Consider the following 18633-nt stretch of genomic DNA (forward strand, 5'->3'; position numbering starts at 1 on the left):
TTTTCTTGCTGATAATTAATGCTGATCATGAATGTGAAACCCTGCATATCATTATGTGAAACATTTATGCATTCAGAATGTCTACTTGGTGGTTTTCTTCTTAAGAAGCTAAACAATTCATTAAACAAGTTGCTCCTGAATGGTAGATCAGAACAAGCATAAGCTGCCTTCTGTAGAGTTCTATTGTGAAGCTGTACCCATTTGTGTTTTCTTTGAAGCCATAAAAATGAAACCCTTATGCTCATATTAAAAGCATAAGAAAGGCATCTATTATGTCAATAGATTTAAAACAGGGCCTTAGACACAGTGAGAACCACTCCAAACTGGCACCCTTATAATAGCAAAGGTTAAGAAGTGCATTCCCAGGGAAAACCTTCAAAGGCCTACATATCATTATATCCCAAAACAGATGGCATCACAGTGTTTGGAACTATAGTTTATGGACACCTACAATCACAAATAAATCCTTTCTAATCCCACTCTTTTGTCTAGATTTTGTACTTTGATGATAACTGCAGGTGCCTTTTCTCCACTATATCATAGTACACCATTTTATAAATAATGAAGATTCACATAGATATACGGACACAACTCAATAAAAACAACTTTTATACAATGTATAAGTAAAGTATTTTAATGGTAGCAGATTTATACTTTGTAGTAATCTATGACTTCCAGATTCTAATCTATTATAAATCTTCAGTAGTCTGAATTTTACAGGAAAAATATGATGAAAATATACTTCTCTCCTATATTGCTGGAACTATAAATATGATTTTTTTAAAAAGCCTCTCCATAAGACAACGTGGAATTATTTAGTGTCTATTTATATACCACGGAGAAACTCTCAAACACAGGAGATAGGGACAATAACATTCACAGTGGCATCTTTTGTATTAGCAAAAACTACAAAGAAGCCACAAGTTCAAGAGGAAAACGAGTGCAGGAACTAGTCTACCAGTGTCTGATACACTCAGCAAATGCAGACTGAGCAGCAATGACAAGGGATGAACTACGGCTCCACACACTGATGTAGACGAACCCAGAAACAATGCTGAGCAAAAAGGAAGAGCCACAGCTATGTGCAACTTATTTCCACTTGTGAAAGTTAAAAACCATGCAAAACTGAGCAATGTGATATTGTTATTTATGTTCAGTTGTACTTTTAATATAAAATTCTGCTGAGAATAACCAAATCACACTACTGTGGATGACAGATGACAAAAAATTTCGTATGATTGTTCCCTATAAATCCCTTTTTTTGAATTTAAACATAGTTTACTAAAAAAATTATCTACAAACAATTTCTAATAGATACTTACAAGTCAAAATATTGTTTAAAAATCATATACTTCAATATTGAATAACATATGCTCTCACTTACATATAAAATCTAAAACAGTTGAAATCATAGAAGTAAAGAGTAGAACAGTGGTTACCAGGGGCAGGTGGGAAGGGTTGGGGAGATGTTGGTTAAAGGAAACCAAAATTTCAGTTAAATGGAAGAAATGAGTTCAAGAGACATATTTACAACACAATGACTACAATTAATAAAAATGTATTAGCATCTTGAAAATTACAAAGTAGATTTTAAGCTATGTGAGGTAACGCATGTTAATTAGTTTGATTTAGCCACTCCACAATGTATACTTGTTTCAAAACAATAGGCTGTACATGGTAAATATATATGATTTTTATATCTCAATTAAAATTAACTAAATACTTAAGAAAATATGTAAAAGCTAAACCATTAGAAGATTTGAATTGTATCACAACTTAACAGAAAAGTTTGACTTTATAGGTTACCTGAAACTTCACAAGGTCTGTGAGACTGTAGAAAAGAACTCTTCAATTCCTGTCTATATATAAGATGTGGCTTATTGTGGTCTTCTTCATGTTCACTCCCATCTGCCTTCATTATAGGTTCTAAGAAATATTCACCATCATGTGCTTTAAATGTTCCCATCTGAAAATAAAGAAAACAAAAGTCAACATTTTTCCAACTGTAACTAAGAAGACACATTGCACCGAAGGTTAAAATGAGCACATGGGGTTAGGGGAGTGGCTCAGTGATAGAGTGCTTGCCTAGCATGAGTGAGGCCCCGTGTTCAATCACTAGCACGACAAAAAAGTAAAATAAAATAAGCACACAGAAGTAAAACAGCAGAACCTGTTCAAAAATACCACAAATGAACATAAAAATTTCCTTTTCAAGACTCATTCTTCTTTCTCCATTCTTATATATAAAGTCATGAAAAACATAAATATTCCAATAGGCAGAGCTGCGATAATAGGTATTCCAGATATAAAAAATGGCAAAAGCAAAGTCCTCAAAATAGGAAAAGATAGGTATAGAATAGTCTATAAATAGAAACGGCTGTTTGATTTAGTCTGTGTAAGGCAATAATGTGAGATCAAGACTAAAAAGTAGGCTGGGTCAAAATTGTTGAATGTGGTGCTAGAAATTTGGATTCATCAGCAATGAAGAGCCATGAAAGAATTTTCACAAAGACCTGTCTTCTGAATTCCAGAATCCAGCACCCAAATTGTTGTTGACATCATTCACACAACATTCCCAACCTTAAGAGGTCTAAGACCATACTCTTTTTCTTTTTTGTGCTCTAATTTTTATTTTAAGTAAAATAAAAATTTTTGGTTCAGAGATCGAACCCAGGGATGCTTAACCACTGAGCCAAATCCCCAGCCCTTTTTATTTTTTATCTTGAGACAGGATCTCACTAAGTTGCAAAGGGCCTCAATAAGTTGCTGAGGCTAGATTTGAACTTGTGATCTTCCTATCTAAGCCTCCAGAGTCACTGGCATTATAGACATGTGCCACAATGCCTACACATACTCTAGATTTTGGGTCCAAATTTGTTGTTTTTTAGAAAACACTCCCTACTTCAGTAAATGGCCTCAATATTTTCAGATTTCTGAGACCAAAACTTCTTTTAGAGAAATCAAGGATGGTTCTTTCCTTCAAATCCCACATTCAGTCCACCTGAAAATCCTGATGGCTCAACTGTCAAAGTGTAATCAAAATCAAATGAGTTCTCCCATATTAGCACTACATCTATGATCAAATCTTATGATCTTTCTTACTGAACTAAATCGATAGCCTTCTGTAATCTAGCTTCTATATATAGTCATAATAATTTTTTTCAACGAAAGTATGGATCATGTCACTCCCCAGGAAAAAAAGAAAAAAAAATACAACTAAGGAAAGTCACTCAATAAAATCAAAAGTTCTTACAATATTCTTCAATATTCTATGTGATGTGTCACCCCTCTGTACCCCTCCATTCCTCCAAGCACACACTGACAACAATTAGGCTCTGGCTTTCTTTTTTCCTACTTTTACCTTATCTCAAACTAGAGCTCTCTCCTGGTGCCTTTTCTATTTCTCAAACATGACAAACAGAGTTCCACCTCAGGGACTTTGTGCTTACTAAACCTGCCTCAAGCACTTCTTCATGGGATTTCCCAGTTATCATTTCTTTGGAATCTCCACTCAACATTCATCACCCTATACAAAATGGAACTGAACCACCTCTCTAGTCCCCATATCCCAGTTCACTTTCTTGATATCACTTATCACCTGATACATTTGTATTTATGCTTCTTTGTAACTTGTCTGATACAATCCACTGAAATATAAGCTCCATGAGAATAGGGCTTTGCTTGTACTCTTCTCTGTATGATTGCCACATACCAGATACTGAATAAATATACGCTAAATGAATGAATTCTTGAGACCATAAGCTATGAAATTTAACTTAGTAAGATTTAATGTTAGAGGTGATAGGAAAAAAAAAACTAGCAACTACAAGACAGGCTATAACCCAGAAGAGGTAACAAAATCTGAATAATGGTAATGGTGATAGTGATGGTTGGCAGCTGGAATAGATTGATTACAAAGATATCAATGCCTAAAGAAAGTAGAAAAAGAGACAGTGAGAGGAGTGATAGAGATGATTTGGGGGGAAGATATAATTTACTAAAAAGAATTCAAAAAGATTAGATATCCTAACAGATCCCTTTCTACCAAGAAAAAGATGTCCAAGTTACATCACATATAAAAAAAACCCTAGCCTTGATGGTTTCACAAAAGAATTCCACAATACCTTGAAAGATCAGATAATTCCACCATTATTGAACTGTTCCAAAATATAAAAAGAAAAAAAATCCAAATTATTTTTATGAAATTAATGTGAACTTAGCATCAAAATCTAGAAATGACAACACTAAAACACAACAAATGAATACAGAGCAAGCTCATATGTGAATATCAAGGTAAAAGTCCAAAATTATATTATCAAAAGGCATAATAAAATCTAGCATCACATTAAAAGACTAATACATGGAGCTTATCTTAGGAAAGCAAGTATGATTCAATATTAGGAATCCATTAATAAAATCCATAATAAATAATAAAGTCACATGGCTTTTGATAAAATTAATAAATAATATTTTTTAAATTGTAAAATAGATGGATGCTTCCTTAACATAATAAATTATGTCACAACCAAAAAGACAACATCAAGCATAATGAAGACATAACAAAGCACTTCACATAGGTCAGGATTACAAAGATTCCCTTTACTATACAACAGAATTAGATAAAAGAAGGAGAATAGAAGTATAAAAATTGGAAAGGTAGACGTAAAATTGTCATCTTCCTATATTACACCATATATACTTTAAAATAATAATATTAACTGAGAAACTACTGCTAACCCAAAGTAAATTTAGTGAGATACATATATCCAAACAATTGCCCTCTCTCTCCCTGGTCAGGTGAGGCTAAATCATCCAAGGTAGGCATATATAATAAAAATGGCTTTACTCCAATATAGAAGTCAGATATCATATTCTCATTCATTCTCTCTCTCTCTCTCCCCTTGTCTCTCTCTGACTTTATCTCTCTCTTCTTCTCTCTCTCTCTCTTTCTATATATATATATATATATATGTGTGTGTGTGTATACCTCTATATTGATATATATTCATCCTTACATAATTCATATATCAAACTAACAATAACTTTGAAACATGTTATGATATACTCCTCACTTTACAGGTAAGACAAATAAGGAGCAGAGGGGTTAAGAAACTAGTCCCCAAGTCTCACACCTAGTAAGTGAGAAGAGGAACAGCCCAGCTCAACAATTCATGCCTTAACTCATTACACTACACAGTCATCATATGCCAATTTTGATAAGTTCTATGAAATAATCAACAAATATTTCATATGTACCTACTATGGACCAGACATAGTTTTATGAGCTAAAGATACAAAAGTGAACATGACAAAATCCTTTCCTTCAAAGAACTTATATAGGAAAAGACAGAAAACATGTAAAAATGTAATACACCAATAAGTGCAATTAAAAAAAAACTAGATCAAAAAGATAGAAAACAACAGGTGGGGAGACCTTCTACAAAGGGAGAGCAAGGTTGAAGTTGGAATAACAAGAAGGTAGCCATGGAAAACTTCCAGGGAACATTCCAAACAGGAACCAAATAGCCTAGAGACAAGGAAAGCTTGACAAGTCCAGGTGACAGAAAACGGTAAAGCTAAAGCTGTGACAACCAGGAAAGATGGACTAGTAGGATATGAGGTTCAATCAGCAGAGGTCAGCACTGCTTGACTTTGAAAAGCATTAATCATCACACCTCAGAATATACAAACATATATTTACCTATACTTAAAACTAAGCATTTTTCCACTTAGAAAAGCACATTTCTGCAAAGAACCACTTCAGAAGTGATTTACTGAATTATAGGTAATACTATAGGCACAGGTTTAGTGACTGACACTCCATTTCTTAATTATAAATATGTTAAGATAATTTATAGACAACTTTTAAATGGTTGTTTTAAATTCTATTATAAATAATAAAGGTATATTTTAAATTGCTATTTTAATGGAAAAAACACTAATGCCATTTAAATACTTATGGCAATTGCAGGCATAAAATTCTCTTTACGATAATTACTAGATCAGTGTTTTTACTCTCTTTACAGTTCAAACATTTAAAACATTGCCTGAAACGGACACTCAATATTTCTGTAGAAATGAAAATTATGAGAACCAAGATGGTATCTGAGATTTTTCTCATATTCCCTTTAATAATTCTTTGATTTTCTTTCTAAACATTCTTAAGTTATGGTAGCCTTGAGACTTGTCTGGGATATATTTCCATGATAATTGTCTTTCTTTGCTGAAAACTAAAATATTTAGGAACTCTTAATGTGCTATTAGGATTGTATATTTTAAATGGTTTAAAAGTTAAAGAAATTCCATCAAATATACTAACTATAAATTAGTGTCTTTTGGTAAAAAGCAAAACTATACATATTAAGATATTTTATCTATTTCCTGGATAGTTTCCTAGTGACCTGTACCCTAGCATATTTCATTAATGCTACCAATATATAACAACAATCAAATATTTTCAGTATGTACCAAAATTCTAGCATTCTCTATTTTATAATAAAACTAATTTCAACTGTAATTATAAGAAGTAACAAAGACACTGGTTTTGAAATCTGAGTGCATGGATCCATGCAAAAATCCCTTTCTGCCTTTTAAAAAAAAGCTTGCTGAAGAGGGGAAATGTGATATCTAGGGAAAAGATGCAAATAGACATGAACTAGCCTGTTACTTGGCTAACTGCAACTACAAAACCACTTTGAAGAACATCATACTATTCCCAAATAATATTGAAAATATTTACACCTGTGGAATTTCTTTCATGCTCCCTGGGCTCAAAATCTGACTATGAGGTACTTCTATTTTAATGTTCCAATAAAACTGCACATAGATCCAGCTCATGCTCCCATATCAGATAAAGCAAATACAGTTCAGTCCAGACTCATCAGCACCTCCTTTTAGTTGTGCTAGAACAGCTTGTGAAGAATAGTGCCTTTGCAACTAAAAAGTTCTTTCTTAAACAAAACCTTCAGGTTTTAAAATATGAAATTTGGGGGAAAATGTGAAATAACTTGTTTTTTTTTAAATGATTTCTCTTTTGAATTATCAGTGAGGGACCTAGAAGTATTTTACTTCCATAAGTTTTTCTATAATCCATCCCATTAAAGGGAATTTCCTGTTCAAATAATAAAAATATTAAGGTTTTGCCTAAAGGCTCCTAAGGAAGCACTTAATTTTTTAAAAAACTTGGAAAGGAACCTGGTAAGGAATCTGAGGACTTAGCAAAACAGGTGGCTCATAGAATTACATTTAGATCATGCCATATTTTTAGAAACCTATCTGCAGATGAGCACTACAATTCGATTTATGAGAAATGTCAATCAGATTCCAAAAAAATACTTTCTTTCAATGACTATTAAGAATCTGCAAAACTAAATTTCCACTTGGGCAAGGGTACCTAATTTCTTAGAATAAGAATTATCTATTGGCCAAGCTGCTTTGAAAGGCAGTAAATAATTATACAACTGGTTCCAATTTATTCCCACAGGCCAAAATTCTTATGTTTAGAAGATTTTTATACAATTGTTTTTCCTAAAATATTCTTATTTCAGCATTGTGGCATTCATCCATGTATTTTTTTTTCAAATACATGGCAAACACATGTACTGTTGCTACCAATAATGTGCTCTCAGATTTCATTAAAGGGTAAAAACAAGCACAAAACACAAATCCCTTTAACTCTCTTCCCAAATCATTACAGTATTCATATTAAGCAGTAGCAAATGGAGAACAACATATAAAAATAAGGTACTGTTGAACTGTTTTCTGAAATATGTAATGGTTTCCCATCTTTAGTCATACACCATATCCTAAACATATTTATAAGAAAGCCAATAAATGTGTACTATGTTTGCACTCATGGAACTTTGAGCAAGTTATTTCATATCTCTGACCCTCACTAGAATCATCTATAAAACTGTATAAAGTGCAAATATAGATCTTTATCACTTGGCACTATGTGAATTAAAAAGACAAATTATCTGCATAATTTTGTTTATTCCATTTCCAACAAAATGTAATATACATTAAGATAATGTTCATAATAGGAGCTCAATAACTGTCTTAGAATTGAACATATTTTCAAACAAGATGAAAAATTCTCCATTAAATACACATATGTTATAGTCACCCTTTGCACCATAGGCAGAGCACAAATGTTGCATAATAAAAGATCCCAACAATAACTCTGAGATTCATTTTTATTCTGGAATATTCTGTTCAATGCATAAAGGTTTCTCTCCCTGACAATTCCTCATTGTAACACCAATGATCAGACCTAGGAAATAGTGTATTGAATAATGAATGAATCAATATGAAGAAAACATCAGAATTGGATCTGGAAGAACAAAGCAGAAAATTTATGGTAAAGTTTACTTTTCTCTTCTGACAGCATTCTTTACCTTCCCCAACTCCAGATCTTTAGAGATCTGGAGTTGGGGAAAGTAAGAATGCTGTAAAAGTGAGAAGAGACAATAGAAAGGAAATCCATGGCTGACCCCTCACCTAAAGAGAATGGTCCTTTACTAAGTGCTGGTCCATCAGGATCAAGAAAATAAAAACAACTGAACTCATCTACCCAAGATTTACACTGCCAGAGGACTCAGGTTCAAATACTGAATCCCAGCAACCTCAAAAATGAGGAATAAATTCTGTAATATTTCTCTTTATTTGAAGCACTGAGGTGTTTTTGAAGTCATATGAACTTCAACAAAATAGACAATTATCAAGGAAACAGCCACATTCTTGTAAAGTCTGGGTAGCAGTCCTCAGGTCAGCCTCTCCCAAACTCTCCCTAAAATGTCAACAAAGACATAAAATCTAAAATCACCATAACAGTGAGAAATTACAACAATGACAAGAAAAAGTATTTTAGATATATAATAGAAATTTAAAAATATATTAGAAATTTTTAAAATAATAGAAATTAAAAAATATTTTAGATATATAATAGAAATATGCTCATGATATATTGTCAAAATAGTATAAAGCAATATTACTTACGAACAGAAACAAAAATTACATAGATTAACTAGAGGGAGACATGCTATGAATATGCCAAACCATCTTTCCTATTAGTAGCATATATTTTTCTAGCTTATTTTAAATTTATTCATAATTATCTTGACATGTAATACTCTTCAATTATTACTTAGGCAAATCTAGCTATTTTTTTATTTGTGTATTTCCCTTTGTATTTTCCCCCATCTAAAGATTATAAACATATTGTCATTCATTGGTGCTGGGGATCAAACCCAGGGCCTTGTGTATGTGAGGCAAGCACTCTACCAACTGAGCTATATCCCAAGCCCCTTCTTTTACTTTTGTAATAGAGCAATAGTTTTATTTGTCTTACTAGTAGGGTGAGAATCCAAAACATTGTTTTTCCCTAAAATAGATTCTTAGCATTATAAGATTTAATATAAATGTCTTTGGCAACTGTCACAAGAAAATAATTTAAAGCAATTATCAAAATTTGATCTGCCTTGAGAAGCCAAATCAGTTTTTGACAGATTATATTAGTAAAGAAACCATGAGCCTGACTCAAAATTTTTTGACGAATTTTATTGTAAAACAAACTATAAGCCCTCAGAACTATCCCAGCATTCCTGAAGCTTCCCTCCTTCGAGTCAGCAGTGCCCTCAGAACCCATTTAGATAAGTAATGGAAGAGGAAGGACAAGACCCTTAGAGAAGGCAGGTAACTGATGACTTTCCAGAAAAATGAATCACGAAACATAATGAGGAAACTCCGCCCCTCCTGACAACCAAATGGTCTCCACAATTCCTCCCCAGAAGGAGTAAAAATTTTTTGTAGATCAGTGACTACTAGGTGTCTCGCTTTCTTCCTACAGGAAGTTAAGGTTAGGATACCGCCCATGCTGGTCATGCTGGTTTGGAGGGGGTGCAAATAATTGGTCTTTTTAATTCACAAAGTGCCAAGTTCCAAAGATCTACATCTGTACTTTATAGAGAATATTGTGCATTACTCAGAGACCACAGAATCTCAGTCAGAACAAGTGCAACTGTGAACATTCATAGACAAGAAGAGTATGTCTGCTGTGTAGCAAGAGAACAGCAAAGGGTTGTTTGGTAAATGGAAGGGCAGCCTGTGGTAGAGACTGTTAGTTATCTCCAATATCTATGTTCCTGTCTTCTTCATGGGAATACTACTACTCCCCATTTCCCAGACTTTTTGTATCATGGTAAAGCCAGGAAACAAGTTCTCATCAACAGAATATACAAAGAAATTGTTTGTGACTCCTTTGAGTTGAAAACATCAAGACCCAGTATGCCTTCTCTATGCTTTTACTATGGTGATAAATGATTTATCTAGCTCATGGATATATTTTTAATTTAAAAGTACAATATTTTTCCAATTGGAAAGGTAATCTATATGACCAATACCTAATAGTGGTTGCTGGGTACTAAATGATAAAGTATTTATTGAAAAGAATGAGCATTCTGTTTCTTCCTTTTAGTGTAAACTGGACGGCTGAAATATATTTTATAGAAAAGTGTAACTATGATAAGAAAAACAAGAATAAAACCACCAGAATGTGATGTAAGCCCATATGAATAATGTGACAAATGGAATGCAATTAATCTAGGTAATATCTGAAAATATTGAATCATACACAAATTATAAAAATGTCCAAGTACTTCAACTAAAATAATTTTCCTACATTGAATGGCTAATATGAAGCAGAACTAGCTAAATATTTGGCACATATTAGTGAACATTAACTATTTTAGCATATTCATTCACAAACATTAAGCATTTCTATATAATGCATTAGCCGCTAAAATAAATATGACTATATTTTCTGTCTTTAAAGTCTATTAATGGGATAGAAATGTAGACAAGTAACTTCAATATATAATGAAAGTATACATGCATTATATATTGCATAGTAGTGGGGTAAAGGCCTGATCATCACTGCCCCGAGAGGATTGGGAAAAGGAAGAAAAGCTCAAAATAGACCATAAAGAATAGGTAAGAATTTGAAATAAAAGACATTCTAGACAGAGAGAAGAGCAAATATAAATTTAAATAATTATTAAGACTAAAGGAAATCTGTGATTGAATCAAATAAATGTTTCCAGAATTTTTCTTTCTCACCTGCTCCTTTGTCACTGCCTTTCTTGTTTAATGGCCTCGAGATCACTAATTCATCTAAACCCTATCATTAGAATCATTTTGGTCTGCTTCTCTTATGGTGCAAATTCTATTGGGTCAGCTACAAGATTGCTCCCCTTCAGCACTACTGACAGTTTGATAACTCTTTGTTATAATGGGGCTTTTTAAGGATTGTGGTATGTTTAGCAACAACCCTGGTCTCTATCCATACTTGGCTAGTACCATGCTTCTCTCATGTTCCCATTGAGTATGAAAACAAAAACATCTCCAGACATTGCCAAATGACAAAACTGCCCCACAGTTGAGAAAGAACAACTGTTTATAATAATTCACCTTCCATGGCCACCTATTCTTATTCACTACAATATTACTCAGGTAACCTTTCTCCCTCACCCACAGTAGACTACAACAGTGGTTCTCAGTGATTCACTGCCTTCTCTGTAGCTTGCACCATGTTGCTGAGGAGAGATGTGCCTCCTATCACACAGAACTATCCTGCAATATACAGTTCAAGCATCCACAACTTTGCAATATATTTAAGGCTCTTAACAATTTGATTCTAACCCTACTTTTAACCCTTCCTGTGAAATCTACCCTATTGTTCACTATCCCTCAATGTCTAGTGGAGAAGGTGTTTTAGTCAGCTTTTTCACCTCTGTGACCAAAGACCTGATAAGAACAATTTTAGAGGAGGAAAAAATTATTTGGTACTCGTGGTTTAAGAGATTTCAGTCCATGGGTGGATGGTTCCATTACTCTGAGCCTGAGGTAAGGAATCACATCATAGCAGAGGAGGAAAGCAGCTCAGAATATCACCACCAGGCTGCTGAGAGGCTAAGCTTGGCTTGCCAGAGACCAAATAAATACCCCCAAAAATCATGCCTCCCAGTGATCTCCCTCCTCTAGCCACACTCTCTGCCTGCTTCCAGTTATCACCCAGTTAACCCATTTGAGTGGATCAATGCACCAATTAGATTAAGGCTCTAAAAACCCAATCACTTAACCTTTAAACATTCTTGCACTGTCTCTCATATGAGTTTTAAGGACACCTCATATCTAAACTATAACAGAAGCCTTCCCCAGCATAGACCTCAACAACTCCCTTAACACCTCCTTCCTCAAAGTTCTCATAGAACTTTTTATACACTCTTTTAACAGCACTTAATAGATTGTGTCTTAAGTGTTTATGTGCATGGTGTCACTGTGTGGTGGCTCTGAGAGTGTCAAACATAGTGGACAAGGGCATTTTGAAACCCATCAACATTTGCTACCTCACCATTATTTCCCCAAACTATTCCCTGTCAATAACCAAATGTGGCAGGAACACCAAACAGACTTATTTTGAGAAGGTATGAGATTTTTCTCCCAGCCATGTCTGGCTCAAGGAGGGCTTTGCTGGATTGCTTGTACTTCCAAGTGGCCGAGGGTGTTTCTACCCAACATTTTCATTCTCTGGCTTCACCTGTTTCACACTTACATGACCCTATCCCCAAGTCTCCCCTTAGTTTCTCTAGCACAGGTACTTCCGTTGAACAAAACTCCATCTTTACATTTGCTTTTTGAAACCTGAATCACAACACTCTAGAATGTTGAAAGTACATGTATAGGGAATTCTCTCTACTGTGGTATGATTGAGTATTTGAGCAAGCACATGAATAACTAAAACCATTATGAGTTTTTTCCAACAAAATATAAATAAAAAATGGCATATGTAATGATCTGGGACTATATTAGTTATGGGAACGTAGGAAATTTGGAAACTGATAAAACTTAATTTTTCCAGAGCAGACAAAAAATAGTACAGACACCATTGATAGTTTCCATACTTTTATTTCCTGTTTGAACAAGAAATTACTAGAGCAACTCAATAATCAGTCATCCAAGAGCAGGAGAGCCTGACAGGCTGCAGAATGGTTCCTATGTGAAACTTCAAATAAGTTTCACATAGCCACTGCAAGCTGCTCTCTGAGAAAACTGTATAAGCCAGATGCAGTTTCTGGTTTTATGACATCTGGAAACTGTTTCCTTCAACCAAAAAGACTGCATTGCTTCAAATCCCACCAAGAAATAGTGAAGTTAGCTGACTAGGTGGTCAAGTTAATCCCTACGGGACTTTGGAAGAAGGGAACCCCTAGGTAATATGAGAAGAGAGCTACCAATGACAGGGCGATTGTCAGGAATAACCTCTGGAAAATGTATGCATCACATCCTGGCAAGTACATGACAATAACACCACAATTTATGAAATATTGACTCCAACTCTGGCAAGAACATTTTTCAATGTTATATAAGTTTACAGTTAAATATAGGAATATTAAATCCTGATAACTATATATTCTATCAATTGGTTAATAATGGTGGTTGATTAGCTATTACACTACTCATAGATAATTTTAAGATCCAGCTTCATTTTCATATCTACCATAGATTTTGAAGATGTATAAATAAATCTCTGTTCAGCAAAGTGTATATCATAACATAAATAAATACTCATACTTGTGGGAAAGAACGACTATAGAGAAGGAAAGACTAGGAAAGCAGGAGTTACACATGTTAAAGAAAGAAAATTTCTGGTAGACTCAGCCCTTTCTGGTTGTTGTGCCCAACACTTGGGAAGAAAACTAAACAACAGTAGTTATGGTTCAGTGATTCAGTAAAAGAGAAAACGTGTAAATACAAAGACTTCAAAAAGTGACAGAGTAAGGATGAAATATAGAAATTGAAAAAAAAAACCATTAGTTCACATGTTTTAGGTAAACTCAACACTGAAACTTTGAAGTGTCAGTTTGAACAAATGATTGGACAGAGATAATATTTTCAAAGTATTGATTTGAATTTTTGTTCCTTTCCTTTAAAAGTCACATTCCCCAGCAGTCACCAGAGGATGGAAGGGTAGATGCTACCCCAAATGGGAAGATGGAAAAGTGATGGGTCAACTAAAGAAAATACAAAAGAGTCCTCCATAGAGTTTGGGAAGAAAAAGGCAAGAGAAGCCAAAGAAAGAAATGGTAAGATGTCTATGTGCTAATGTCTCTTACGTAGGTTAAAATTCCAGAATCAGAAGGCATATTAGATTGTTGAAATAGATGGCCAAGAGAAGTGCTCTAGCCTGCTTAATATGTAGGACTCAAAAGAGATTTTCTGAAACAGTTCTCTCCACACAGAGAAACTGGAGGTGTAAAAGAGTTTGGCAAAAGGAAAACTCAAGCTATTATTTATGGCATTAACTCTCAAATGCCATAGAAGGTTTCGCACCCTCGGGGAGATCTGGAAGATTACCATAGCATCACCAAACTAGCTTAACTGGAGAAGATACTGCACCAGGAATAAAGTAACCCTGTGTCTTAGGACTGTACAATGCATCAGCCTGACAAGAAATCAAACTGGTATTACAGCCAGAACTCAGCCAACAAGACCAGGGAGCTATAACTGAGCAAGAAAGGAAAGGCTATTAAGTTCTCAGGCCCAGAATTCAGCTGCTGGTACCAGAAAGGTTCAAACAGACTTGGAAGAAGGATATCACCAGGAACTTAAAGAACAAAACAGTACAATTTCCTCGCCTTTCTCCCAAATAATATAAATATCTCAGAACATTTTATGGCCCTGTATATGGTCAGTTGTCATCAATGATCAATGTATGCTTGAATCAACAGTGTATGATATACATTGAGCCAGGCTCAATAGCTCACTCCTGTAATCCCAACATCTCAGGAGACTGAAGCAGGAGGATCACAAGTTCAAAGCCAACCTCAGCAACTTAGTGAGGCCCTAAGTAACTTAGTGGGACCCTGTCTCTAAATAAAAAGAGAATGAGCTGGGGATGTGACTATGTGATTAAACACTGGGTTTGGTACTGGGTTGAATCCCCGGTACCAAAAGAAAATAAAAACAACTACAACAAAAGAAAACAAAAAATAACAAAAAAACCAAAAAAAAGCAAGAAAAAATAACATCAAATGCTCATTTCAAAATATTCAGGAAAACATTTAATACAATGCAACATCACAATTTGAAGCAAAACTAAAGCAAAGCAAAAAGTAATTAGAGAAAGAAGAGATTTCTAAGTTAATAAGACAACTCCAAAAGTCCCTCAGCAAACTGCAAACAGTGTCTAATAGATTAACACTGGTCAAGCTAGACCATTATTAAGTACACAAGGAAACAAAGGTAAGTTAGGAAGTGAGGAGCAGGACCAGAAGGTTGGTATTATTTAGTTCTTAGACTTTATATCAACATCTATCTACAAACACCAGGCCCAGGCTGTGGGTACCACAATTTTATCCAGATATAAAGATTAAAGACTAATCTGAGACTAAAAAGAAGAATCTGATATAATGTTAAATCGATTCTAAAATCTGCCAAAAGTGCTTCTCTTTGATGAAACTATTCATCTAAAGAAAGTTAATGTTAGATCAGGTTAGAAATATTCACAATTACAAATAAGTAGTAATTAAGTGTTTTAGTGCTAATATCAGAAATAGAAAAACTCAAAGAAATGCCACTAAAATAATTCTAATAATTCAGACTTAAAATTGGTTATGATCAAACTACTGAAAAGTTATCTATTTAGATCTTGATACCTCTTGTTATTTATTATATCATTGGAAAATTTTTATCTTTATGTAGGTATGCAATTAATTTTTAAATATTAAATTAAAAAACCTGAAAGTATCACTAAAGTTATCAAAAGCAAATAGCATTTAAATATAGGATTAATAATCCAGGATGATGACTTAGGCAACTATATCTAAACTGGCACAGTGACAAGAAAAGATGAATTCTAAAAGGGAATACGGAAAAAATAATTTGAATTACATCAATATTGTGAATCAAAATGAGCAAAAACATCATTCCTAATACTGTTTCCCATATGGACTGAGAAACAGCTCTAAAATACTGAATCAAGAAAATATATTGACCATGACAAATTTGCAGTAGTAAATCTAGATTTTCCAGACAAACTAAACATTATTTTAAAAGGCTATAGAAAAGAGAATTTTTTCCTTTGAAGTATAATTGACTGTGTAAATATTAGAGTATGTTTCTGCCATTCTGATGTTGCAGGTATTTTACGTTTATCTACAGCAGAAAGGAAGGAAATTGTTCAAGGCATTTTGTGTAAATACAACTCAAGATAATAGCTTGAAAAAGAGCAAAGAATCCAAATTTACTTAGTAGTGGCCAACACTCACCCAAGAAGACATCTTAAACCTGCAAGGAAGTTATTCATTTGGCTTGGAGAGACCTTTTATTAATTTTTTATTCAATCATATAATAAATAGTGAATATGTTCTAAAAATATCTTTGAATACCTTTCTAAAAGTATGGTTGTTTTGGTTTGTTGATTGGTTTTTGCTTAAAAATATTGACAGTATTTGAGAACACTAGAACCCTTTAACCAAATTCTTAGTTCTTTTTTTAAAAAAAATATTTATTTTTTAGAAGTAGTTGGACATAATACCTTTGTTTTATTTTTATGTGGCGCTAAGGATCGAACCCAGGGCCTCCCATGTGCTAGACGATCGTTCTACCACTGAGCCACAATCCCAGCCCCCTTAGTTCTTGATTCTTCTTGAACATACATTTTTTCAAAGGAGTCACTGATGAAGTGAGCTAAGATCTGTTTTAGAGTAAACGTCCTTAACCTGGGGTTCCAAGAAACTGGATGGAAAAAAAAAATTACGGCTTAATTCTCACTAACCTCTGATAGCTGAACATTTCTTCCAATTATGACTATAAGTGAAATCACAGACATTGTGGCTTTGATAACAATAAATTGACACTTTCATATTACATTAGAGTTCATATAGCTATCTGAATTGCTTATGTTCATCAACCACAAAAGTACAGTAGTAAATAAACTAATAGCTTTTATTATTTAATGTGTTAATAAGCAAGTATATGTTACTATATCACAAATTGGCTTTGTAATATTTTGACTAATGAATTTAATTGACTTTCTTTTTAATATTATGTATGTTATGTTGTATGTTTAAAATAATTACTGAAAAGAGGTTCTGGGCTTAAGCAGACTGCTTATGTTCACGGGGAAAAAGCTGAGAATATGCTTTAATGGGAGAGAAACAAATCAAATAGTTGAATATTTTATTTCATTTCCTTTCTCCTCAGTAAAGTTTTAAAACTATCTTTTTCCTTTATTCTTCTAACACTAATGATCATTTCTCATTTGCAGGATGCAGGTCTTTTTAGATCACTTGAACCTTGCAGGTGCAATGCATTTTAAATAGATTCTACCTCCTCCCTGTTCTGTACTTCACAGATGAATGGTCATCCCTATACTATCAACCAAACAAAGTTCTTTTCAAACCTTGCCAGTGTGAACCTTTTCATTCCACACATATTCATTCTCTTATCATTCTACATTCCAGTTAATTTACCAAATTTAAGTAAATGTAGAGGGTTCTGCCTCAGCAGGTGACCAGGTATGGGTGCATTTAAACAAAATAGCCAGCCCTGCTGTTGGAAATCAGACTCCACTTATAGCACAACCCCCACAAGCCACACTACCTGAGGCCCATCACCACTCCATCTTCTGACACTTGTAGTAAAGATGCTCTCTCAGCTTTGCTCAGAGGCGTGATTTTAGCCTGCAGGCAGGGACTTGCTCATCCTGGCATTAAAGCCTTCCAAACTCCTCTCCCCAACGGAGTGGCCTTTAGCTTGGCTTTATCTATATGTTAATTCCTCTGGTGGCCCACCATGAACTCCTAAGTCATCAAACGTCAACTAAAAACCCCACTGCCCGGCTCGCAGGAAAATGCCCAGGGATCAGAGCAAGCTTACCAGTCCTCCACATAAGCTGAAGACCGCTGTTTGATCCTCCCGCGCGTTGACCTGGCCGCGATAGAAGCAGTGGCGCAAGTCTGGGGGCGCAGCGCTGTGCTCCTGTGCGCCGCGCGCGGGGGTTCCCAAGTGCACTTCGGTGTAGCCCGCAGCAAGGAAGGTCGAGTCCGCGCTCAGGTTCAGCTGGAAGAGCTGCCCATAGGCGCTGATGCGGTAGTGGGTCCTGAACGGAGTAGGTTCCAGAGCCTCAAAGCTGCGTTTCTTCCGGCTGAAGTGGCGGCTCTGAGGGAACACTTCACCGAACTCATTGACCCGCGCCGGGGTCACCACTTCGTAGGAGGCTAGTGTTTTCACCAGAGCTTCTGCAGCCACAGCGATATAGCCATTGAAACCTCCTGCGCTCCCAACCCCAAATTTCTTCAACCAGTCATCTCCGCTAAAAGTCCCAAGATCCTGGTACACCCAGGGTCGGGAGAGATGCACTCAGGCAGGCGATAGCGTACACACCCACACACCCTCAAGCGCCTGTTGAGACTGTTCATGATCTGCTTTCCCACACCCCAATTTGTTCTAAGCAAAGACCTTGCCACTTATTGCCCTGGGCAGCCCACTTCCTACCCCGATCCCTCTTGGCTTCTCTGCCGCCACCCACTTGTGCCCTCTGGGTTCAAGCGCCACCCTACCCCACGCGCCCCA

General features: G+C 35.1%; 1 protein-coding gene across 1 annotated transcript in view; it reads right to left on the reverse strand.

Annotated features, from left to right (window-relative positions):
- The window catches only part of Adamts20 (ADAM metallopeptidase with thrombospondin type 1 motif 20), a 154544-nt gene that overhangs the window by 133882 nt on the left and 2029 nt on the right, over positions 1–18633 (reverse strand). The window contains exons 2-3 of the mRNA XM_048802443.1: positions 17938–18419; positions 1807–1966 (exon numbers count right to left, since the gene is read on the reverse strand). Of these exons, the coding sequence (XP_048658400.1) occupies positions 1807–1966; positions 17938–18419 (642 nt within the window). The remainder of the gene's footprint in view (positions 1–1806; positions 1967–17937; positions 18420–18633) is intronic.

The sequence above is a fragment of the Marmota marmota genome, unplaced genomic scaffold, assembly GCF_001458135.2.
Source record: "Marmota marmota marmota unplaced genomic scaffold, marMar, whole genome shotgun sequence".
Taxonomy (NCBI): Eukaryota; Metazoa; Chordata; class Mammalia; order Rodentia; family Sciuridae; genus Marmota; species Marmota marmota.